The sequence below is a fragment of the Rhinopithecus bieti genome, unplaced genomic scaffold, assembly GCF_001698545.2.
Source record: "Rhinopithecus bieti isolate Rb0 unplaced genomic scaffold, ASM169854v2 scaffold_52032, whole genome shotgun sequence".
Lineage (NCBI taxonomy): Eukaryota > Metazoa > Chordata > Mammalia > Primates > Cercopithecidae > Rhinopithecus > Rhinopithecus bieti.
In genome coordinates, this window is record NW_016821592.1 from 1,167,165 (window position 1) to 1,194,814 (window position 27,650).

Here is a 27,650-nt window from a genome sequence, read left to right on the forward strand (position 1 = left end):
GCATAAATATAGCTCTGGTTCTCATTTTATGACCTTAGAGTCTAACAAACTTTTATGTTTACTTTTTTAAAATTTTAGTCATTTTAAATAAAAAATAACATAAATTTAAAACAATTTTAGTCATTTTATAGAGAAATTTTACATCAATCATTTAGCTTGTGGGAAGGAACCATGACACAATTATTGTAGTCATAACTGAATGAGATGGCAGATTAAATTAAAAAATGAAACTATACGAAGTGCTATTGTCATGTCTCTTACCTTTTCTTTGTGGTCACAAAGTAGTTCAAAACTCTCCGACTTGCCAGACTCGCTCATACGTAAATGATCTACCTTCTGAAGAAGGACATCTAAATTTAATTCCTCTACATGTGTGTTAAACGCCTTAGGGACTGGAAAACTCTGTTCTTCTGTGTCAGTATTAGCTGTAATATACCTAAAATCGCAGAAATAATCATCAACTTCTTTGAAAGTTATGTATAACAGCCAGAGCAATCCTTTTAAAATGCAAGTCAAATCATGCCCCTCTTATGCTTGAAACTCTGCAGTGGCACCCACTTCACTCAGAAAAAGCTCTAGTCCTAACAGAAGGCTACAAGTCCCTGCGCAATTTGCCCTCGATCCCATTACCTCTTTTCTCTCATTTCCTACCACTCTTCTCACTCATTCAAATCCACACAGGTCACCTAGCTATTCCTTCAATATTCTAAGCACGTGCCTACCTTGGAACCTGCACTTGCCTTTCCCTCTAATGAAATGCTGTTCCCTTAGACAGCTACACAACTCACTCCTTCAAGTCTCTGCTCCAATTTCATTTTCTCAATGTGGCCCATCTAGACCACTCTAACACCACAATCCCCATATTCCCTTCATCTCTAACCTCCCTTATCATGCTTTTTCTTTTCCCCCATAGCATGTATTACCTTCTAACACACTGTGTAATTTACTAATTTACTACATGTGCTGTTTGTCAGTATCCTCCCCAGTAGAATGCAAGCTCCCTGAAGGGTAGGTTCATTAACTGATGTATCAAGTGCATAGAACAGCACTGTTCACTGAATGTTGGTGAATGGATGATACAGAGTTATAGGAAGTCAGCAGGTACTCAAAATTGTGAGTGTGTAAACTCACACAAACACATATTTATAGTTCAAGATGATGTTCTAAATTTAAATTTTAACTTGGTTTTTAAAAATTAATACTATCGCCCATATTTCATTTTTGCCAGCAAACAATGCAAACAACTTTTTTTTATTAATTCAGACTCTGTTCTAAAAAGGTTTTAAGGAGGTATACAAGGATATATAACATAGAAGAGAATACATTAGAAAGTAGTAAAAAAGAGAAAGGCCAAATGTGAATGAAGTCAATATAAAACACACATAAATTTTAGATAGCTATTACTTTGCTACAAAGGACACAAATGTTCTTCATTTTCTAGCCAATGCAGTTTCACAACTTGCAGCTCCCATTAGATAGAAACAAACAAAAATACTGACAAAGCAAGTTCTTAAATTTCTTTCATATGCCTTATAAAGAAGACACTGTATGAACTGATCTCCCACTTCTTCAATAACATTCTTTACTAATGGAAACGCTACTCTTCCAATTGCTCAAACCAAAAAACTTGGAATCATCCTTGAGGCTTCTCTTTTCTTTCCTTAAGCAATACCCAGTCTGTTAGCAAATTCTGTTGGTTCTATCTTCAAAATACATCCAGAATCTAGCCACTTCTCCCCACCTCTCCCCACTACCACCTTAGTCTGAGTTTCCATTATCTCATCTGGATTACTGCAATGACCCCTTATCACACCTCTTTGCTTTAATCCTTGACCCTTATATTCTATTCTCAACACAGTAGTAAGAATAACTCAGATCACGTCACTCCTTTGCTCAAAACCCTCCAACAGATGCCCAAGTCAGAGTGAAAACCTAATCCCTTTCAGTGGTCTACAAGACCTAACATAATCTGGTCCCAAACCTCTGGCCTTATCTTCTATCACTTTCCTGCTTGCTCACAGCATTCCAGAAACTCTAACTAATCCTTGATATTCCTTGAACATATCAGTCATGTTCCTGCTTTAAACCCTTTGTATTTTCTTTTTCTTCTGGCTGGTATGTTCTCCAGATATTCATATAGTTTACTTCTTTGCATATTTCATATCTTTGTTCAAATGTAATCTTACTATTGCAGATGTTATGATTATTTATATAAAAACAAAAAATCTATAAATTATGATTAATAGAAGAGTTTACCAAATTGGCTGAATATAAGATTAACTTATGAAAGTCAGTTTAATTTCTACATATCAGCAAAAAACTACAAACATAATTACATAAAACCTTCAATTTGCAATGACCGCAGAGAATATCAAATGGCTAGGAATAAATCTAACAAGACATATGAAAATTCAATGGAGAAAATTATAAAACCATATTAAAAGATGTTTATAAAGTGACCTAAATTCATGGAGAAATATATCATGTTCATGGTTTAGAAGACCTAGTATCATAAATATGTGAATTCTTTCCAGGTTAATCTATAGATTCAATGCAATTCAAACTTTATAAGCCTAATAGGAATTTTCATAGAATTAAATAAAATGATTCTAAAAGTTATATGAAAAAGCAAAGAGCCCAGGACAGCCAAAACACTCTTAAAGAAAGGGACCAAGGGGAGAAGACTTACCCCACCAGATATTAGGATCTACTATGAAGCTATAATAATTAAAGACAGTGTGGTATTGGTACAGGAATAGATGAGTGAATGATGAAACAGAACAGAGCCTAGAAAGAGACCCACACATATATGAAAATGTGGTACATGGGAGAGTCGGCATGTAAGATTAGCAGGAAATTCTGGCATTCAGCTAGGAAAATGGTTCTTTCTATGGAAAAGATGAAATTGAAACTCTACCTTGTATTTTAAGAAACATAACTCTGGATAGTATAAGAAAATATTATATATTTTAAAAATCTAGTACAAAATACAGATGAATATATTTTAGTCCTTGGGGTAAGACATATGAAATAGACATTATGGATCATCTATTCAGAATTAAGGGTCGAGAAATAAATTCTTAAAATTATAATCGGTTTATTTTGATAAGAGTGCCAAGACAATTTAGTAGTGGAAACAATACTCTTCAACAAATAGTGCTAGAACAAATGGATAAGCAAATGCAAAAAATGAACTCTCACTTCCTATCATATATAAAATATTAACTCAAAATGTATCAAACTTAAGTGTAAGAGCTAGAACTATAAAATGTTTGACAACATTTCATATGTATACGTTTTCGTTCTCATAAGAAAACACAGGAGCAAATATTTGTGATCTTGGATTAGGCAATGGTTTCTTAGACATGACATCACAAGCACACGTGACAAAAGAAAAAACTGTATAAATTAGACTTTATCAAAATGAAAAACTTAGGTGCTTCAAAAGACACCATTAAAAAAGTGAAAAGATAACCCAAAGAATAGAAGAAAATACGTTATGAATCATGTATCTGATAAGAGACTTGTATACAAAATATATATAAAACAATTCAACAATAAAAGACAAATAATTCAATTTAAAATGGGCAACTGCAAATAAATTAAAACCACCAAATTAAATAATTTAAAAGATGGATCTTTATGGTAACAAATAATATATAGCTTTTACAAAGCTACAAAGCTATTATCTTTATGTTATTCTTTATAAGAACAAAAACTCAAATGTTGCTATAGCCATTAAATGAATTACATCAGAATTATGTATCTACTCCAACTTGCTCTCTATCTCTTGCTCTCATTCTCTCTCCCATGCACACATAGAATAGTTTTATTGTGAAATCTGCCATATATCCAAAGAATTAGGCTTATTCAAATTCTTCGAAAGAATTACTAAAGACGGAATGCCCCTCAGGTTTATTTTATAAAACTAATATAACTGACACAAAACCAAACATGAATATAACAAAATAAAATTATAGGCCAATCTTACACATAAACATAAATGCAAAAATCCTCAATAAAATATCAATCAAGCAATTGCAACAAACATAAAATTATGTATTACAGCCAAATTGAGATTATACTAGAAATTACAAGCACCGTTTGACATTAGACAATTTCTCCGGCGCAACAGATGAGACCTATCTGATCATTTCAGTCATTACCAAAAAAATTTTTTTTCCAATAAATTCCAACACCACTTCAGGACAAAAGAAATGCCAAAACCTTAAGCAAGAAATAGAAGGGAGCCAGGTGCGGTATATACATTCCCAGCACTTCAGGAGGCAGGAACATCACTTGAGCCCAGGAGTCCAAAACCAGCCAGGGCAAAATGGCAAAACACTGTCTCTTCAAAAAATAAAAAAAAATTAGCTGGGTTTAGCGCCCACACCCATAGTTCCAACTACTCAGGAGGGCGAGGTGAGAGGATTGCTTGAGCATAGAAAGTCGAGGCTGCAGTAATCTATGATTGTGCCACTGCACTCCAGCCTGGGAGAGCAAGAAACTGTTGAAAAGGGAAAGGGAAAAGAAATGGGAAAGGGAAAGGAAGGAAAGAAAGAGAAAGCAAGGAAGTAAGCAGGAGAGAAAAAAAAAGAAAGAAAACATAGGAAGGAAGGAAGGAAGGGAGGGAGGGAGGCGCCTTTCAAACCTGAAAAAGGCTATAAACTAAAAACAGTAATACATTTCACACTTAATTATGAAACATTAGAAGCAGTCTCTTCAAAATCAAGAATAGAAAAAAATGTCCAATATTGCTTTTCTATTCGACATTGTACTGGAGGTCTTTTTGGCACAATATTAAAAGAAAAGCAAAAAATTATAATAATTGGAAAGAAGAAACAATCTTATTTTTTGAAGGTCATTCAGTAGAGGACCTAACAAAATTTACATATAGGTAATTAGAACTAATTAAGATTTATAATCAATCTTCCAAAATCAATTGTGTTCTTATACTCTATAAAACAAGAAAACAAAATTTTATAAAAATGTAGCATTTACAATAGTAGGAAAAATACAAGATACCTATGAAAAAAATTCACAGAAGTTTTAAAATGACTTTTCTGGAGAAAATTACAAAATAATATCTGAGAACATTAAAGAATACCTAAGTAAATGGAAAACAATATATTCTTGGATAGGAAAATTTAATTAGAACAATTTCATAAGGCTCTACATTAATTAANCGACATTGTACTGGAGGTCTTTTTGGCACAATATTAAAAGAAAAGCAAAAAATTATAATAATTGGAAAGAAGAAACAATCTTATTTTTTGAAGGTCATTCAGTAGAGGACCTAACAAAATTTACATATAGGTAATTAGAACTAATTAAGATTTATAATCAATCTTCCAAAATCAATTGTGTTCTTATACTCTATAAAACAAGAAAACAAAATTTTATAAAAATGTAGCATTTACAATAGTAGGAAAAATACAAGATACCTATGAAAAAAATTCACAGAAGTTTTAAAATGACTTTTCTGGAGAAAATTACAAAATAATATCTGAGAACATTAAAGAATACCTAAGTAAATGGAAAACAATATATTCTTGGATAGGAAAATTTAATTAGAACAATTTCATAAGGCTCTACATTAATTAACACTTTTTATGCAATTCTAAGAAAAATTCCAGTGGAATTTTCTATGGAACAGACCTGACCCTAAAATTCATATGGAAAGGCAAGTGCAAGAAGAGCCAAGACAAGTTTGAAGAAACAATATCAGGACTGCAGTATAAAGGATAAAGCTAAAGAAATTGGGTCAATGTGGTATTGGCATAGCACCAGGCAAACCGGGCAACAAAAGAGAACATGTAGGCTAGTCTCTTCCCATATTAAAAAAAAAACAGCTGTGGGAAAATTGGTTTCCTACTTTGAACAGGGATCTTCTATTTAAAACTGGGTATTTCTCAGAAAATTATGATAAAGTTCTGAAAGAGAATTTTAAAAATAGGACATATCCATGCATCATTGGGAAAATTTGACTGTATTTATTAACTTTGGGTTAGAAATTAGATTTGTACTACCCAGCCCTCCTCCCAAAAGCATTTCATAGATTATCTGATGTCAAACCTAGAATTTTCTAATAGCCTTTCAGCAGGTCTAGAGAAGTTCATCTTAAGATGTCAAATTTGTTTACAAACATTTGTTCTACATATACTTTTCTGGTCCTCTCTTCTGCTCTAAATTTTCATAAAAACCATGCCTATCCCTTCAACTCTGCATGATCAACTGTTTATTTCAATAGCAACAACAGCATCTCTGAAAGGATAGTTGCATTAGTTAGGAAAAAAATGACATTATTTACTGTGAAAATAAAAGTGTATTTACAGAAGTACATCAGGAATGAGTTACATTGAAATAGGTCCTCATTTCCCCATGAAAACACCAAGTAAACAACAACAGACTTTCTCTTTTTTTTGAGACAGAGTCTCGCTCTGTCACCGAGGCTACAGTGCAGCGGCGTGATCACGGCTCGTTGCTGCCTACGCCTCCGGGTTCAAGCGATTCTTCTGCCTCAGCCTCCTGAGTAGCTGGGATTACAGGTACCCGCCACTGTGCCCAGCTAATTTTTTTGTATTTTTAGTAGAGACCAGGTTTCACCATGTTGGCCAGGCTGGTCTCGAATGCCTGACCTCAAGTGATCTGCCCACCTCTTCCTCCCAAAGTGCTGGGATTACAGGCTTGAGCCACTGCCCGGCCTTGAGCCACTGCACCTAGCCTAACAACAGATTTTCTGAAGTATCTTTGTGGGAGACCTAGAAACTATCACATACAACATGTCCTGAAATTTTATGTCATCTAGAGCTTTGGTAAGTATGAGGGGACTTCAAAAAGTTCATGGAAAAAAGGAATTAAAAGATAAAAATACAATACATAAACTTTATTTCTCAGCACATAATTCGTTAAGGTCAAGACAATTTTGTAAGTGAAGATACCAGCCATTTAGTCCATCTCTAAAGAACTGAGGGTCCTGGGAATTGAACCATATCAATGTTGTCTTTTATACATTATTAACTGAAGAAAAATTGGTGCTTTAAAAAACTTTTTTTTTTTAAGATTAGGAAACAAAAGTTGAAAAGAGTCAAATCCAATGAGGACTCTAAGGTGGAAGCCTAATGATTTCCCACCAAAAGAAACTCTTGCAAAATTGCCCTTGTTTGATGAGAGGAATGAGCAGGAGTATCGTCATGGTGGAGAATACTCTGATGACGCTTTTCCCAGAATTTTCCTACTAAAGCTTTGACTAACTTTCTCAAAACACTTTCATAATAAGTAGATGTCATCATTCTTTGGTCTTCCAGAAAGTCAACAAGCAAAATACCTTGAGCATCCAAAAATCTGTTGCCATGACATTGCTCTTGACCAGTCTGCTTTTGCTTTGACTAGACCACTTTCACCTCTTGGTAGCCATTGCTTTGATTGTACTTTGTCTTCAGGATTGGACTGGGAAGGCCATGTTTCATCTCTTGTTATGATTCCTTAAAGAAATGCTTCAAGATCTTCATCCCACTTGTTAAAAATTTCTCTTGAAAGCTCTGTGCTTGTCTGCAGCTGATCTGATGCAACAGTTTTAGCACCAATTCAATGGAAAGTTTGTTTAATTTTTTAGTCACAATAGTATAAAGAGAACCAATAGAGATGTCTATGGTACTATCTATTATTTCTGCTGTTAATCATTGGTTTTCTTCAATTAGAGGATACAAACAAAATTAATTTTTTCCTTGCAAATTGATGTGGATGTGTCTCTGTGGGCTTCATCTCTAACATCATCTCATCCCTTCTTAAAATGAGTTCTCCATTTGGCTTCTTTCTTTCTTTTTTTTTTTTTTTTTTTGAGACGGAGTCTCGCTCTGCTGCCCAGGCTGGAGTGCAGTGGCCGGATCTCAGCTCACTGCAAGCTCCACCTCCCGGGTTTATGCCATTCTCCTGCCTCAGCCTCCCAAGAAGCTGGGACTGCAGGCGCCCGCCACCTCGCCCGGCTAGTTTTTTTGTATTTTTTAGTAGAGACAGAGTTTCACCGGGTTAGCCAGGATGGTCTTGATCTCCTGACCTCGTGATCCGCCCGTCTCAGCCTCCCAAAGTGCTGGGATTACAGGCTTGAGCCACCGCACCCGGCCTCATTTGGCTTATTTCTTTTGGGCACTGTCCCCATAAACTTTTTGTGAAGCATCAATGATTTCACCATTCTTCCACCCAAGTTTCACCATAAATTTGATGTTTGTTCTTACTTCAATTTTAGTAGAACGCATGTTGCTCTGATAGGGGCTCTTTTCAAACTAATGTTTTATCCTTCTTAGTGTCTCAAACTAGATCCTTTTCAAATATATTATGGTGAGTTAGCATAAGCTTATTCTGGTGCAAAAAACTGTGAAACAAGTGCATAGCTTCTTCATAATATTCATTTTCCATGAACTTTTTGAAGACCCCTCATATGATAACCAAACTAAAAATTTACTGGAAGGGACCAACAGAAGACTCAAACAGGTGAAAAACAAATCAGGCAAACTTTAAGACAGGCCATTTGAAAATATTAGTTCTGAGGAACAAAAAGAATAAAAAATGAAAAAAAAAAAGTAAATAGAGCCTAAAGGACTTATGGGGCCTCATGAAGCAGACATATACACATATTGTAGGGGTTCCAGAAGGAGGAGAGAGAGAAAGTGGCAGTAAGCTAATTTGAAGAAACAATGGCCAAAGCCCAAATCTAGGAAACACAATGAAATACAAATGCAAGAACTTTCTTTTCTTTTCTTTTTTTGGAGACACAGTCTCGCTCTGTTGCCCAGGCTGGAGCGCAGTGGCATGGTATCGGCTCACTGCAAGCTCTGCCTCCAGGGTTCATGCCATTCTCCTGCCTCAGCCTCCCGAGTAGCTGGGACTACAGGTGCCCGCCACCACACCCAGCTAATCTTTGTATTTTTAGTAGAGACAGGGTTTCACCATGTAAGCCAAGATGGTCTCGATCTGACCTCCTGATCTACCTGCCTCGGCCTCCAAAAGTGCTGGGATTACAGGGGTGAGCCACCGCGCCCGGCCACAAATGCAATAACTTAACAAACTCCAAGTGGGATAAACCCAAAGAGTTCCACACTAAGAACATCATAGTTGAAGTACTGAATGCTAAAGACAAAAAGAGTCTCAAAAGGAGCAGAAGAAAAGCAACTCATTACATTTAAGGATTCCTCAATAAAATTATCAGCAGATTTCTCAGCAGAAATCTTGTAGGCCAGAAGGCAATGGGATGATATATTCAAAGTGCTCAAAGAAAAGAGAAACCTATCAACTGAGATTTCTATAAACAGCAAAACTGTCCTTTAAAAATGAGGGGGAAATTAAAATATTTCTAAATAAAAGCTGAGGAAGTTCATTATCACTAGAATTTCCCTACAATAAATGCTAAAAGGAGTCCCTCAAGCTGAAACAAAAAGGACCTTAGACAGTAACTTGAACCATACACAAATATAATATTCTCTGGTAAAGACATGGGCAAATACAAAAATCAGAATTATTGTAAGTTTGGTTCATAACTCCACTTTTTATTCTTTTTTTTTTTTTTTTTTTTGAGATGGAGTCTCGCTCTGTCACCCAGGCTGGAGTGCAGTGGCCGGATCTCAGCTCATTGCAAGCTTGGCCTCCAGGGTTCACGCCATTCTCCTGCCTCAGCCTCCCGAGTAGCTGGGACTACAGGCACCCGCCACCTCGCCTGGCTAGTTTTTGTATTTTTTTTTTAGTAGAGACGGGGTTTCACCGCGTTAGCTAGGATGGTCTCGATCTCCTGACCTCGTGATCCGCCCACCTCGGCCTCCCAAAGTGCTGGGATTACAGGCTTGAGCCACCGCACCCAGGTTTTTTATTCTTTTACATGATCTAAACAGAAAAGCATAAAGTAATTATGAATCTATATTAATGATTATACAACATAAAGATGTAATTTGTAATATCAACAAAATATACAAGTGGTGGAGTTGGAAAGGAGTAGAATTTTTGTATGCAATTAAAGTTAAGTTGGTATGAATTCAAAATATGTTGTTATAACTTTAGGATGCTATGAATAATCCCCATGGCAACCACAAAAAATATTTATAGAATATATGTAAAAAAAAAAAACAACTAAACACAAAGAGAGGCAACAAGGGAGAAAACGAGGGACCAAAAAAATCTATGGTATATACAAAACCAATAACAAAATGAAACAATAAGTCCTTTCCTATCTGTAATGACTTTAAATATAAATGGAATTAAATTCCTCAATCAAAAGATATATTGGTAGAATGGATTTAAAAAATTGGGATTTAACTATATGCTGTCTAAAAGAGACTAATTTTGATGTAAAACACATATGTTGAATGTGAAAGGACAGAAAAAGATGTTTCATGAAAATAGTAAACAAAAGAGAGTGGGAGTGGCTATACTATTAGACAAAATAGACTTTAAGTCAAAAATTGTACAAGAGACAAAGGCATGAGATAATAAAAGAGCCAATTCACCAAGAAGATACAACAATAACACTAAATGCACTCAACATCATACTTCCTAAATACGTGAAGCAAACACTGACAGAATTGAAGAAATAGACAGCAACACAATAATAGTAAAAGTAAAATAATAATACCATAGTAATACCGTTACTTTAATAATAAAGTAATAGTAAATGAATTCAATGACCCAATTTTAATAATGGATAAAACAACCAGGCAGATGATCAGTAAGGAAACAGAGGACTTAAACATCACTATAGACCTATAAACCTGCAGGACCTAACAACATATATAGACAATGCCACCCAATAACAACAGAATACACATTCTTCTCAAATGCATGTGGAATATTCTCCAAGTAGATAATATATTAGGCCATGAAATAAGTCTTAGTTAATTTACAAATATAGAAATTATACAAAGCATATTTTCTGGATCACAATAAAAATGAAACTAGAAATCGGCAGAAGAAAAATTGGAAAATCCATAAATATGTGAGAATTAAAAAACATACTTTTAAACAACTAATGGACCAAAGATGCAATCACAAGGCAAATAAGAAAACATCTTGGGTCAAATGAAAATGAAAACATAACATACCAAAAACTTATGGGATGTAGCAAAAGAGGTGATAGGAGGAAAATTTATACCTGGAAATGCTTACATTAAAAGAAGGAAGATTTTTGTATAATGGACTCAACCAAAGAAACTCACGTGTATGAAGCCAAATTAATAAATCCAAGGGTATAGTAACAGAAGCATCTGGAGAAGCTCAGGCTTAACTGCCAACTATTAACCACAGATCAATGGTTTTCAAAATGTTTCATGGAGCCCTAGATTTGAAAAAAGATGCTTCCATGGTTCCAAGCAAGATGGCTGAATAGGAACACCTCCAGTCTGCAGCTCCCAGCGAGACCAACACAGAAGGCAGGTGATTTCTGCATTTCCACTTGAGGTAACCAGTTCATCTCATTGGGACTGGTTAGACAGTGGGTGCAGCCCACAGACAGTGAGCTGAAGAGGGTGGGGCATTGGGGAACTCCCTCCCCGAGCCAAGCGAAGCCATGAGGGTCTGTGCCATGAGCAACGGTGCTATCCAGTCTGGATGCTACGCTTTTCCTATGCTTTTTGCAACCCGCAGACCAGGAGATTCCCTTGGGTGCTTACACCACCAGGGCCCTGGGTTTCAAGCACAAAACCGGGCAGCCATTTGAGCAGACACTGAGGTAGCTGCAGAAGTTTTTTTTTTTTTTGTACCCCAGTTGTACCTGGGGTGTGAACCCCAGAAAGACAGAACTGTTCACTCCCCTGGGAAGGGGGCCAAAGCCAGGGAGTCAGGTGTTCTTGCTTGGGGGATCCCACCCCCATGCAGCCCAGCAAGCTAAGATCCACTGGCTGGAAATACCCACTGCCAGCACAGCAGTCTGAAGTCTACCTGGGACATTTGAGCTTGGTAGGGGAGGGGCATCTGCCACTACTGAGGCTTGAGCCCCGGTTTTCCCCAGACAGTGTAAACAAAGCCACCAAGAAGTTCGGACTGGGTGGAGCCCAGGGCAGTGCAGCAAAGCCACTGTAGTCAGACTGCCTCTCTAGATTCCTCCTCTCTGGGTGGGAAATCTCTGAAAGAAAGGTAGCAGCCCCAGTCAGGGGCTTATAGATAAAACTCCTATCACCCTGGGACAGAGCACCTGGGGGAAGTGGCGGCTGTGGGCACAGCTTCAGCAGACTTAAACGTTCCTGCTGGCTGGCTCTGAAGAGAGCAGCAGATCTCCCACTACAGCACTCGAGCTCTGCTAAGGGAGAGATTGCCTCCTCAAGTAAGTTCCTGACCCTGGTGCCTCCTAACGAGGAGACATCTCAAAGCAGAGGTTGACAGACACCTCATAGAGGAGAGCTCGTCAGCATCTGGCAGGTGCCTCTCTGGGACAAAGCTTCCAGAGGAAGGAGCAGGCAGCAATCTTTGCTGTTCGGCAGCCTCTGCTGGTGATACCCCAGCAAACAGTGTCTGGAGTGGACCTCCAGCAAACTCCAGCAGATCTGCAGAAGAGGGAGCTGACTGTTAGAAGGAAAACTAACAAACAGAAAGCAAAACCATCAAAATCAGCAAAAAAGACACCCATGCAAAACCCATCCTAAGGCCCTCACCATCAAAGATCAAAGGTAGATAAATCTATGAAGATGAGGAAGAACCAGTGCAAAAATGCTGAAAATTCCAAAATCCGGAATGCCTCTTCTCCTCCAAAGGATCACAACTCCTTGCCAGCAAGGGAACAAAGCTGGATGGAGAATGACTTTGACGAACTGACAAAAGTAGGCTTCAGAAGGTGGGTAATAACAAACTTCTCCAAGCTAAAGGAGCATGTCCTAACCCAATACAAGGAAGCTAAGAACCTTGATAAAAGATTAGAGGAATTGCTAACTAGAATAACCAGTTTAGGGAAGAACATAAATGACCTGATGGAGTTGAAAAACACAGCATAAAAACTTCATGAAGCATACACAAGTATAATAACCAAATCAATCAAGCAGAAGAAAGGACATCAGATATTGCAAATTAACTTAATGAAATAAAGCGTAAAGACAAGATTAGAGAAAAAAGAATGCAAAGGAACAAACAAATCTTCCAAGAAACATGGGACTATGTGAAAAGACCAAACCTGTGTTTGATTGGTGTACCTGAAAGTGATTGGGAGAATGGAACCAAGTTGGAAAACACTCTTCAGGGTATTATCCAGAACTCCCCCAACATAGCAAGACAGGCCAACACTAAAATTTGGAAAATACAGAGAACACCACAAAGATACTCCTCGAGAAGAGCAACCCCAAGAAACATAATCATTTGATTCACCAAGCTTGAAACAAACAAAAAATGTTAAGGGCAGCCAGAGAGAAAGGTCAGGTTACCAACAAAGGGAAGCCCATCAGACTAACAGGAGATCTCTCTGCAGAAACTCTACAAGCCAGAAGAGAGTGGCGGCTAATATTCAACTTTCTTAAAAAAAGAATTTTCAACCCAGAATTTCATATTGAGCCAAACTAAGCTTCATAAGTGAAGGAGAAATAAAATCCTTCACAGACAAGCAAATGGTGAGGGATTTGGTAACCACCAGGCCTGCCTTACAAGAGTTCCTGAAGGAAGCACTAAATATGGAAAGGAAAACCAGTACCAGCCACTGCAAAACATACCAAAATACACAGACCAATGACACAATGAAGAAACTGCATCAACTAATGTGCAAAATAACCAGCTGGAATCATGATGACAGGATCAAATTCACACATAACAATANTTACAAGCCAGAAGAGAGTGGCGGCTAATATTCAACTTTCTTAAAAAAAGAATTTTCAACCCAGAATTTCATATTGAGCCAAACTAAGCTTCATAAGTGAAGGAGAAATAAAATCCTTCACAGACAAGCAAATGGTGAGGGATTTGGTAACCACCAGGCCTGCCTTACAAGAGTTCCTGAAGGAAGCACTAAATATGGAAAGGAAAACCAGTACCAGCCACTGCAAAACATACCAAAATACACAGACCAATGACACAATGAAGAAACTGCATCAACTAATGTGCAAAATAACCAGCTGGAATCATGATGACAGGATCAAATTCACACATAACAATACTAACCTTAAATGTAAATGGGCTAAGTGCCCCAATTAAAAGACACATATTAACCTTAAATATAAATGGACTAAATTCCCTAATTAAAAGACACAGACTGGCAAATTGGATAAACAGTCAAGACCCATTGGTGTGCAGTATTCAGGAGACCCATATCATGTGCAAAGATACACATAGGCTCAAAATAATGGGATGGAAGAATATTTATCAAGCAAATGGAAAGAAAAAAAGAAAGATAGAAAGAAGCAGGGGTTGCAATCCTAGTCTCTGAAAAACAGACTTTAAACCAACAAAATCAAAAAATCAAGGTCATTACATAACGGTAAGGGGATTACTGCAACAAGAAGAGCTAACTATTCTAAATATATATGCACCCAGTACAAGAACACCCAGATTCATAAAGCAAGTTCTTAGAGAACTACAAAGAGACTTACACTACCACATATTAACAGTGGGAGACTTTAAAACCCCACTGTCAATATTAGACAGATCAATGAGATAGAAAATTAACAAGGATATTCAGGACTTTAATTCAGCTCTGGATCAAGAGGACCTAATAGACATCTACAGAAATATCCACCCCAAATCAACAGAATATACATTCTTCTCAGCACCACATAGCATTTATTCAAATACTGACCGCATAATTGGAAGTAAAACACTAATCAGCAAATGTAAAAGAGCACAAATCATAACAAACAGTCTCTCAGACCACAGTGCAATAAAATTAGAACTCAAGATTAAGAAATTCACTCAAAACTGCACAACTACACGGAAATGGAAAAACGTGCTCCTGAATGACTACTGGGTAATAAACAAAATCAAGGCAGAAATAAATAAGTTCTTTGAAATCAATAAGAACAAAGATAAAACATACCAGAATCTCTGGGACACAGCTAAAGCAGTGATTAGAGGGAAATTTATAGCACTAAAGGCCCACAAGAGAAAGTGAGAAATATCTAAAATTGACACCTTAACATCACAATTAAAAGAACTAGAGCAGCAACAGCAAATAAATTCAAAACCGAGCACAAGATGAGAAATATCTAAGATCAGAGCAGAACTGAAGGAGATACAGACATGAAAAATCCTTCAAAAAACATCAGTGAATCCAGGAGTTGGTTTTTTGAGAAGATCAACAAATTAGATAGACTGCTAGCAAGACTAATAAAGAAGAAAAGAGAGAAGAATTAAATAGACACAATAAAACATGATAAAAGGGATATTACCACTGATCCCACAGAAATACAAACTACCATCAGAGAATACTATAAACACCTCTATGCAAATAAACTAGAAAATCCACAAGAAATGGATAAATTCCTGGACACACACACCCTCCCAAGACTAAACCAGGAAGAAGTCAAATCCCTGAATAGAACAATAACAAGTTNTTAATAAATGGTGTTGGGAAAACTGGCTAGCCATCCATATGCAGAAAACTGAAACTGGATCCCTTCCTTACATCTTATACAAAAATCAACTCAAGAAGGATCAAAGACTTAAATGTAAGACCTAAAGCCATAAAACCCTAGAAGAAAACCTAGGCAATACCATTCAGGACATAGGCATGGGCAAAGACTTCATGACTAAAACACCAAAAGCAATTGCAACAAAAGCCAAAATAGACAAACTGGATCTAATTAAACTAAAGAACTTCTGCACAGTAAAAGAAACTACCATCAGAGTGAACAGAGTGGGAAAAACCTACAGAGTGGGAACCTACAGAGTGTGAGACAACCTACAGAGTGGGAGAAAATTTCTGCAATCTATCCATCTGACAAAGGGCTAATATCAAGAATCTACAAGGAACTTAAATAAATTTACAAGAAAAAAACCAAACAACCCTATCAAAAAGTGGGTGAAGAATATGAACAGACACTTCTTAAAAGAAGACATTTATGTGGCCAACAAACATATGAAAAAAACCTCATCATCACTGGTCGTTAGAGAAATGCAAATCAAAACCATAATGAGATACCATCTCACGCCAGTTAGAATGGCGATAATTAAAATGTCAGGAAACAACAGATGCTGGAGAGGATGTGGAGAAATAGGAACACTTTTACACTGTTGGTGGGAGTGTAAATTAGTTTAACCATTGTGGAAGACTGTGGCAATTCCTCAAGGATCTATAACCAGAAATATCATTTGACCCAGCAATCCCATTAATGTGTATATACCCAAAGGATTATAAAGCATTCTACTATACAGATATATGCATAGGTAGATATGTGCCATGGTGGTTTGCTGCACCCATCAACCCATCATCTATGTTAGGTATTTGCAGAGACATGGTGAAGCTGGAAACCATCATTCTCAGCAAACTAACACAGGAACAGAAAACCAAACACTGCTTGTTCTCACTCATAAGTAAGAGTTGAACAATGAGAACACATGGACACAGGGAGGGGAACATCACACACTGGGGGCTGTCAGGGGGTAGGGAGCAAGGGGAGGGGTACCATTAGGACAAATACCTCCGTCAGATCTCGTGAGACTTATTATCATGAGAATTGCACAGGAAAGATTGCCCCCCATGATTTAATTACCTCCCCCTGGGTCCCTTCCACAACATGTGGGAATTCTGGACATACAATTCAAGTTGAGATTTGGGTGGGGACACAGTCAAACCACATCAATACAACATAAACAAAATGAAGGGAAAAACAACCCATGATCATCTCCATTGATGCAGAAAAAGCATTTGACAAAATTTATCACCTTTTTATGATAAAAGCACTCAACAAACTAGGAATAAAAATTAACTGCTTCAATATATTAAAGGCCATATGTGAAAAGTCCACAGCTGACATCATAGTCAATGGTGAAAAGCTGAAAGCTTTCTTCTTAAGATTAGGAACAAGACAAGGGTGCTCTTTATCACTTCTAGTCAACATAGTACTAAAAGTCCTAGCCAGTGCAACTAGGCAAGATGATGAAATAAAAGGCATCCAAATTAGGGAGAAACAAAGTTATCCTCTGATCACAGACAACACAATCTTATTGGTAGAAAAAAAACCCTAAATATTTCACACACATATACAAAATAAGAATTAACAAAATTCAGCAAAGTTGCAGGATAGAAAATCAACACACAAAATCAGGTGTTTTCTATGCATTAACAATGAGCTATCTGGAAAGAATTATAAAAATACTTTCACTTATAATTGCATCAAAAGTGTAAAATACTTAGAAATAAACTTAACTGAGATGAAAAACCTGTACGCTGAAAACTACAAAACACTGTTGAAAGAATTTAAATAAGATACAAATAGAAAGACATCCCATGTTTGTGGATTTGAAAGTTTATAATGTTAAGATGTCAATCCTACCCAAAATAATCTACAGATGCAATGCAATCCCTCTGAAAATCCCAGTATTTTTTGTAGAAATAGAAACATCTATCCTGAAATTCATTTGGAATTCCAAGACACCCCAAATGGCCAAAATAATCTTGAAAAATAAAAACAAAGTTGGAGGTCTCACACCTCCTGATTTTCAAACTTACTACAAAGCTACAGTAACCAAACAGTGTGGTACAGTGTGGTGTAAAGACAGATGCATAGGCCAGTGAAAGAAAATGGAAAGCCCAGAAGTCAACCACACATATATGATCACATGACTTTTGACAAAGGTTCCAAGATCATTCAAAGGAGAAAGGGTAATCTCTTCAACAAACGGTGGTGAGAAAACTGGATATTCACATATAAAAGAATGAAGTAAGACCATTACTTAATATCACACACAAAAATTAACTCAAAATGCATCAAATACCTAAATGTAAAACCTAAAGCTATGAAACTCTTAAAACATAACGCAACAGTAGATTTGGCAATGATTTATTGATTATGGCACTAAAAGCATAGGCAATAAAAGAAAAAATTGATAAACTAGACTACCTCAAAATCCAAAACTTCTAAGAATCAAAGGACATACTCAGCAAAAAGGCAACCTACACATTGGGAGAAAATATTTGCAAATTATATCTTTTTTAAAGTGTCAATATCCAAAATATATAAAGAACTCCTACAAATCAACAACAAAATAAAACCTGATTTAAAAAAAATGATCAAGAGACTTGAATTGGCATTTCTCCAAAGAAGGGATACAAATAGGCAGCAGTCACACAAAAAGATGTTTAATGTTACTAATCATTAGGGATATTCAAATAAAAACCCACAATGAGATGCCACCTCATACCCATTAGGATGGCTACTATAACAAAACAAAACAAAATAGTAAGTGTTGGTAAGGTAGTGGAGAAATTGGAATCCTTCTACATTCTTGGTGCAAATGTAAAATGGTGCAGCCACTATGGAAAACAATATGGTGGTTCCTCAAAAAATTAAAATATAATTACCATATGATCCAATAATTCCACTTCTGGATATATACTCAAAAGAGTTGAAAGCAAGGCTTCGAACAGATAGTTGCATGCACATGTTCATAGATAGTGCATTATTCACAATAGTTAAACATGGAAGTGCCCCAAATTGTCCACTGATGGATAAAGGATATGCAAAATGTGATATATACATACAGTGGAATATTATTCAGCCTTAAAAAGGAAGGACATTCTGACATATGCTAAAACACGAATGAACTTTGAGGACATTATACACTATGCTAAGTGAAATAAGCTGGTCACAAAATACCATATGATTCCCCTTATATGAGGTACTTGCAGTAGCCAAAATCATATATATAAAGTAGAGTGATGGTTGACAAGGGCTAGGGAGAGAGCGGAGTAGAGAGTTCTTATCTAATGGGTGGAGAGTTTAGTTTCAGTTTTCCAAGATGAAAAGAGTTGTGGAAACGGATGGTGGTGATGGCTGTACAACAATGTGAATGTACTTAATGTCACTGAAACACACATTTTAAAATGGTTAAGATGGTAACTTTTGTATTTATCACAATTTTAAAATTAAAATCAAAAGACCAATTTTTTAAGACACATGGCTAAGAAGAAGAGAAAAACTCAAAAGTAAAAATACACACCATTAGTGCCCAGATCAAAATTTGGAACATTTTATTAGGATCATATTAAGAATAATCCAAATTCATTTTCCTCCTATAAAATCTATTGTATTCGTAAGCTAAGATTGTTTCAATTGCTACATGGCATTTTTTCTTCATTAGTTACTTTGATAGCTTTATAATAAGGTCTTGTTTAATCAAAGGAAAAATGGAAAAACATTCATCTTTAAAATTAAAATTTTGGGAGACTAATACATACTTTTCCTGATTTCAGAATTCCTTGAATGCCCAGATTTGCACATACATGAATGTGTATTAAAATTACTTAGTTAAAATATCTGGTTTCGAAATATTCTATATATTCCACTAAACATTTTTAACTTCTAATTTGATTCTTGTGTTAATAAAAACATCATCTGTCAGTGGAACATCGGGCATGAGAAATATAGCTAGCAAGGCTGATATATATGAAAATGTGTGTACTGATGAATATAACTCTAGAGATTATGTAAGAAGACTATTTCTAACAATTAGAGTATGATAAAAGGGGATACTAAACTCTCAAAGAATGTATTACTTTTAGAAGGTCCACACATCAAGGCTTGATGCTATTTTCAGACCACAAAAGTATTACATCAGTCACTCAGAAATCTGAGATTAGCCCATCTTTAAGCAGTAAATCTGAAAAAAGCTTAAAACAAAATCATCTTTGACTTCCATACTCCAATAACATCAGCAAACTAACTTTCAAAAGTATAGCAATTAAATTTATACTGCAATGTAGGAATCTTTTTCAGAAAATGCAGTGAAGCTTGGTGAGGAAAGGGGAGTTATGAGAAATGAATTCTACAGACTATGAAAGTGACTGGTGGGAAAACTATTTGAGGTACCCTTCTAAGACAGGGTAAAGTCTGAGGTGACCTTATTTTAGGAATTTCAATAGGTGAAGATCTGTCTTCATCTTGAAACAAGACAGCAAAGTCTTCATCTTCAGATGGGCCTGAAGTTACTTCGTTTTGAAATGGGATAAAGCAACCAGAATTTTTATAAGATGAAGAAAATCCAGCTTTATGGAGGAATGGGAAAGTTCCACTTTGAGAGGGATGCTGTTGAATGGTGATTGGAGAATGATCTGTGCTGTAACTTTCAGTACCAGGATGAAGGAAATCTTTTAAATCTTTACATAATTGGCCCCTTTGTTGAATATCAGTGGCAATTCCATTTTGTTGATTGGGAGAGGAAATATCACTTGCAAGAGAAAAGAAGGATGATGTGCTTTGTTGATAGGAGGCTGTATCAATAGTGTTCCCAAAGGCTGGAGAAGTAGTGTTTGTTTCAAAATTCTTAAAATTGTTAGTGTTATATTCAGGAGCAGAGATGGTTATATGTTTTTTAGCATCAGTATTATTTGAGGTTTTAGAAAAGATTTTGATTTCTTTTAGATTAAACATATTCTGGCCACTTGCTTGAGGATCAAAAAAATTGGCACTCTTGTAATAGGAAACTATACTTAGTTTACGGGATGAGAAACGTCTTCTGCAGGACATAAAGCTACCAAAATGGTCTGAGGAAGATTTTAAATCAGTGAAGCTTGTGTCTTCTTCAGAATCAAAGTTAGCTCTACTTTGTTGCCGGTATGGGGAAGCATTTCTTTTTTGAAATCCAACAAATAAAGAACATCTTCTTTCAGAGAAAGATGGACTTGATAGAGATAATAACCTTCTACTTGCTTTGGCTGAATTGACTTTACATGTTACAGGGGAATAAGACGTTTTATGACCAAGAGATATATTTGGTTGTGAAATAGAAGAGGTTCCACGATGCTGGGCGTCTGTAGTAACTTGATCTTCTGGAGAACATCGCTGGAAGCTCTGGTCCTCTTTGCAGCAGCTAGAGTGAGAAAAGGGTCAAATGAAGAAAAAAAAAAATAGGGAGCAGAGTGGAGACCTGCCAAGCCTCCTGAAGGATAATATCCACCTTTTGGTGTCTACCAGCTGGTACTGTTTCCATACAAATATGGAAACAGCAGGGAATAAGAAAGGGGAGCTGAAGCTAATGGTCACACAGATGTACTCAAAAGAATACACAAGTCTAAAAGCTTATTTCTGCCTACATAGTACCTACCCACTCTATTAAACCTTGGGAAGAGAAGTTCATAAAATCAGGGAAGCAGGTAGAAAGATCAGGGGAAGCATATGCCAGGATACCAGAACAAAAAGATTCTTAAAGGAAAAGACAGAACTGGTTTTAAAAATAATAAACCAGGCCGGGCGCAGTGGCTCACGCCTCTAATCCTAGCACTTTGGGAGGCTGAGGCGGGTGGATCACGAAGTCAGGAGATCGAGACCATCCTGGCTAACACAGTGAAACCCCGTCTCTACTAAAAATATAAAAAAATTAGCCGGTCGTAGTGGTGGGCACCTGTAGTCCCAGCTACTCGGGAGGCTGAGGCGGGAGAATGGTGTCAACCCAGAAGTCAGAGGTTGCCGTGAGCCAAGATCGCACCACCGCACTCCAGCCTGGGTGACAAGTGAGACTCCTTCTCAAAAAAAAAAAAAGTAATAAACCACAATATCTGTTTGAGACTACTAAACTACTGTATTTAAAGGAGTTAAGGAGAATAAACTTATATTCTGTTGACTAATTGTATTTTAAAATATTAACCATGGATGAAGCAGAATCTCTCTGGGGATAATGATTTAAGTAAATATCTGGACAGTCCAGGATATCTAGTTATTATGGGAAACTAAAGGAAGCACTAAAGGTTGGTTTATGAATATTTTCAATGTTCTTTTAGCATATGTTGAAGTTTTTTTTAAGGCTTACCTTAAGCATTTTCCCATTTTGAATTTAATCCAAAGTAAGTCTCTCCCCTCCCTTCTAGGCCATCATCTTTAAGCCATAAACAGAAGACTGAATGCTCAAGCTGCATATGGAGTTAACACGGTAACAACACAGAATGTGGTGACAGCAGACTCTAGAATCTCATTACATCAGTTTATATTAGAACTGTTCTGTAGCTCAGCTTTCTCAGAAGTTGGAATTCACATGGCTGTGGAATGTGTTTCTACCTTCACTGTTCAAGCAGTTATCCAACAAATCCAGGGGTGGGAAAACAGCTGGATGAGGACAATAACATATATGACATCTGCACAATCCTTTACCTTGGACCATCTCTCTCACCAGCTGCCTTCCACATCCCTGTCCTACTAACTCCTTCTTCTTTCACTCGAACATTCTTTACCCCAGATTTTTGCATCCTTCAGTGATATGGAAAAGCAACTGTTAGAGACTTTGGCCTAAAGATACATTGAGCAGAGAAAAAAAAGTTTAATAAGTAGCACATGTCCTTGCCCCCACAAATGAAACAAGCCTCATCCACCTTAGCAGTAAAGTATGCCATCTGACTGCTTGGGCCATTTGTACAGATTACGGGGCTATGCTGTGCCACGATTACTCCTCAGAACAACTGATACTCACCTAAACGCAAGGTTAACAGTTATTAGAAAAGAAACACTATCCTTTCTTATCCAAACCAATTTGGGTTACTGTCCCCATAACAGGTATATGTGTATTTGTATAACTACCTATGACATGAAACACCCCCTCAAATACTTTCTTTTACTGTGCAATCTCCTAATCCTAAATACTACTACCACCTCTAGCCTTTGCTCCCTTCCTAACACCCTAATGCAGGAAACCCTTGAACAAATTCCTTTTAAGAGACCCAAAGCTCTCTCTAATGTTCAGCATACAATGGTCGGACTTGTAATTTGATTTTAGTTTACATACAAACTAATAAATTAATCTCTTACTGTTTCATGGATGCCGGCAGAAGACATGAGATTCCTGGGTTAGAGACAGAAGACTTACATTACTTACAGCACAGCAAAGCAGCATGATCACCAGGACATTTATATTGGTTTTCCTGGGTCCCACATTGCCACAGGGGCAATGCAGAGGGCCCAAGGACACTTGCATTCACAGTGGATTGTGTTACAGGAAAGAAAGTTGAGCTGAAATGATCTACCACTTTTACAGTAAGTAGTAAGCAAACCTGCTAAACCTGCTCTTGGTCCTGAAGGGAAACAGTAACTCATTCTTCAAGGTTGCTCAACACAACCCTGAAAAATGGCCCACATAAAGAATGACCAGGGCCTTACATGCGTGGCTCATGTAGCAAGATGTCTGGGAGCACAAGAAGCCCAAGGAGGACTGTCTGTCTCTGTAGCAATCTATTAAATTTTCCCTCTCTTGTGAGATTACTGTCTTTTGTTCTTAAGCCACACTAAGGTCTGATTGTCATTTTCCAAAAGGATCTCTTCTGCACATTGCAAGAACAGAATATGTAATGCTTATAGTTTCTCTAAGAAATTTTCTTTGAAAAATTGGGCCAGCTTGTTGTTTAACACTCCCACCAATGGACTCTGAAAGAAGCATCTGCTCACTGAGCTACCCCAAAGGAAATAATTTTTTGTAACTAAATCTCAACATTGTTAATCATTGCTGCTCAGTGGAGGTAATAAAGAGGTCAGATCACTCCCTCGACCCTATTCAAGCAAATCTATGATTATCCAGACACAAACAAAAGGTGTTTGGGTGTGGTGCACTTGGGGGATGAGGAAGAAGATCCAGATCTGCTCAGACATCAGAAAAGAAATATCATACCAGTACAGATAATATCTAGAAGCTGTTTAATATTGTTCTAGGTGAAGAACTTACCTAACCCTCTAAATGTCTGCAAATTGCCTCCTTTTGGCTTATTTTTAAGAGAACCAAAATTAGACTTAGCCCAAAAGCAAATAGTAACCCCTTATAATGACAAGCATCTAAAACATGTTCATCCTTCAATTCATTCCCAATTCTCTTCATTATCAATTCTATGACCCCAGGTACCTTCTGCTTTTATCATGCCCTATGGCCACCCAAACCTCCTCCTTTTCTACAACAGCCACTCTATTCTCACCAAGGTCAATATTTCATCATTATACTCACTATGCCCAATGAACCTTTTGTTTATCTCTAACCATAATTACCACTCATTAAAATGAAAAGTTCATCATGATTGCTCAGGTGGATGTTAAAAAGTCTTCTAGAACAAAGCTTCTCAAATGTTAGGGTGTATAAGAGTCATTCACAGAGCTTGTTAAAATGCAGATTCCTGAGCACTGCTCCCAGACATTCCGATTCGCTAGGTCCGAGGTGTGTCCTGAGAATGTGCATTTCCCACACTCCCACAGGCAAGACGGGATGCTGATGTTGCTGGTCCACAGACCACAGTTTGAGTAGCTCTGTTCCAGAACATATGGGTCATTGACGACCCCCAGAGTCAAGGCAGAAGCGTCTTTGGAGGTACCTCATAGAAGCTGCCTATCTAAGCTGGAGTCTAGAAAAGACAGGGAACAATACCAGGACTGATGTCCCCCTCCTGGAACCGAGATGACAAGTCTCTTCAGAGAATCTATATTACACATGGGGAGAAGTTGGAGGCACAAGGGGAGAGCCCTGACTGGGACTGAAACCTTAACACAAAGAACAAGTCCCAAACTAAAAATTGAGTTAACTTGAATTGACAAATGTTAAGTTTTTCCACATTATTCAAAACAAATATTGTGAAGTACTCTGAATTCAGCTATTGAAAAACACACATCTGTAGTTGATCTGAGTGTAGTATTATTCTTCAATAATAATAATACAAACTATTCAATTCATTACATTAATTTAGTTGTTTTTATAAATAGTTTATCAAATGTGCCTGATTGTGGACAGTAACAGCAATATTCATTTTTAAATTAGCACCAGGTAAACTGCTGTATTTCCTTTCACTACAACATTACACTCTATCCACGTAAGTTCCCTGTTTGCAGTTGGTTACCAAGATGACACAGCTGTCTGTATGTGACTTGCGAGGCAGAAGAAGTATGGCTTTTTTATGAATATAGCACAAATATTGGTTATTTCTATTTTATAGAAATTCTACTTTCAGAATTTTCTCATCCATGTATTATTTTCTTTTGAGAGAAAGAAGGTTATTAAAATTAATTCACTGAATAACTCAGAAACAGAGAGTCGAATACTACATATTCTCATTCATAAGGAACTAAATAATGTGTACACATGGACATTGAGCATGGAATAACAGACAGTAGACACTTCTAAAGGTGGGAGGGTGGGAGGAGGTGAGGGATGAGAAATTACCTAACGGGTACAATGTACACTATTTGGGTGATAGTTACACTAAAAGCTCATACTTTGCAAAACAGCCATGTAACAGAACTGCATTTTTACTCTCTAAATCTACAAAAATCAAAATTAAAAAAATAATTTCAAAAAATAAAATAAATTCACTAAAAGCATTCTAGTCAAGAATATAGAACAGGACACAATCAAGGGTTTGAAATGATGCAAAAACAAGCTGGAAGTAGTTTTGAAACAATGAAAACAAAAAGTACGTATTCCAGGCCAACAAGTATATATGCATTCTAGCAACATTAGATAATTTGTTTTCTTCTCTATACTCTCCACATCCTCCGCCTTTTGCCTCTCTATCAAGCTCACCCTAAAAATCCCCAAATCTGGATCAATTCAACCACCAGGGTTCTTACTCTCATATGAAATGGCAATAACTATTGAAAAACAGAATCATCCAACAGTGAAGACTGGCACGTAGTCTTGAATCTCAAATGGGGAAACCACCTCCTGGGTAATCCTTATTAATGTTTCTAGTTAATTACCTCTTCTACTCTCCACACCTGCTCTTCCAAACGTTCTTCCTTCACATGTTCATCATTAACGCAAATACTTCATGATAATGTATCATGTGCTGAATGATAAACTGTGCTAAGCACTGGGAACACCACAGCAAACACATTAGTGCAGATTCTTAAGGAGGTCAAAGTCCTAAGACATGGAAACTGATAGAGGACAGGAGAGGGATAGTATAGGGAAGAGAAAAATAAAGCATCTCACTCTTCTTCCTCAAATGTGTCAGTGTCCATTCACCTCCACCCTAGCAGATGGCCTACAGTCCACCCTCTCTGAAAAAACTAAAGTTATAAGCCAGGAACTCTTTCAACTTCCAACTCCTACACCCACAAAGGTATCTACTTTCTTTTTTCTTTCTTTCTTTTTTTTTTTTTTTTTGAGGTGGAATCTCACTCTGTCGCCCAGGCTGGAGTGCAGTGGTGCGATCTTGGCTCACTGCAACCTCCGCCTCCCGGGCTCACGCCATTCTCCTGCCTCGGCCTCCCAAGCAGCTGGGACCACAGGCGCCCGCCACCACGCCCGGCTAATTTTTTTGTATTTTTAGTAGAGACAGCGTTTCACTGTGTTCACCAGGATGGTCTCGATCTCCTGACCTCATGATCTGCCCGCCTCGGCCTCCCAAAGTGCTGGGATTATAGGCGTGAGCCACCGCGCCCGGCCAAGGTATCTACTTTCTATTTCATAGAGTCAGAAACACCATCAATTGTAAGAAAGAAGAAAATTATGATTCAGTTCTATAATGCTATTAATTGATGGTAAGAAATATCTCCATTTACGAGACTTAAAATGTTAAAAATGTTCATCTTAGAATTAATGAAATACAGTAGGTTGAACCCACCTGTTCCCTCTTAGTTAGGTTAGGCTTAAAAAGGTATTCAAATGGAATTGAGGTGAGTTTCATACATGGGTATTCACCTTGAGAGGTGAAGTCTGAATTCAGCAGGTATTTCACATATGCCTTCACCTTATCCCCCTTCCCTTTATCCCCTAGGATACTGTTTTTAGAGCATTCTGACACCATGTACTTTCTTAAGTGGGCATGAATAAGGCGAGAGGCAGTGCAGCAGAGTGGTAAAGTGTACAGACTCTATCCCTTACCAGTGAGTTGCCTAATCTTTCCCAGACTCCACTGCCTTGTGTCTAAAACTTCAGAGTTAATGTGTATATTAAATGAGATAATGAATATAAAACATTTAGGACAGGATCTGGAAAAAATTATTGATGGAGTTGACTTCCATTTTCTTCTGTAATATCTGTGTAGTCACAGAACTGGGGTCTTTTTTTTTTCCCTTATATAACATGTAGAATTACCATAATTTTGATTTTGTATATATTGTATCGATTGTACTAAGCATTAGAGACTTGTAGAAATCTAAGTATTACTCTTGGTGTCAAGGTATTGGGGTACCCAGATTCATTTGTAGATGTGCTGGTACAGTGGATGGTTATTGGACACTTCAAGTTTTGAAGAAGGCACAGGAAGATTACTAGATGAGGCTTCAGAAGACAAACGTGTCCAAATTGGAATCCATGGCCAATAGCATATAAGCTCTAAGAGTGCAAGGGCTTTGTTACCACTGTACTCATCTACAGGAGTGTAGCTCATAGTGGCTGCTCAGAAAACATTTGTTTTAGAAATGAATGAATCTGCAAATGTGTTCTTTCTGTCTTTCTTAAGAATCTACTGGCTATTATATTTATAGATTTAATGGCAACAGGGACATTGATTAGGAAGATAACAAAACGTAGAGAAGAGCTTAACCTTTTCCAAGCTAGTACTTACTCCTTTACTAGGG

General features: G+C 37.1%; 1 protein-coding gene across 6 annotated transcripts in view; it reads right to left on the minus strand.

Annotated features, from left to right (window-relative positions):
* Positions 1–27,650, minus strand: part of RMDN2 (regulator of microtubule dynamics 2) — a 90,818-nt gene that overhangs the window by 38,729 nt on the left and 24,439 nt on the right. For 3 of the 6 annotated variants that reach the window (XM_017860432.1, XM_017860430.1, XM_017860429.1), the window contains exon 3: positions 262–436. In XM_017860432.1, coding sequence (XP_017715921.1) covers positions 262–436 — 175 coding nt within the window. Of the gene's footprint in view, positions 1–261; positions 437–20,010; positions 20,980–21,915; positions 22,044–27,650 lie in introns of those variants that run through there. The other 3 variants (XM_017860428.1, XM_017860427.1, XM_017860433.1) reach the window with 2 other exon arrangements.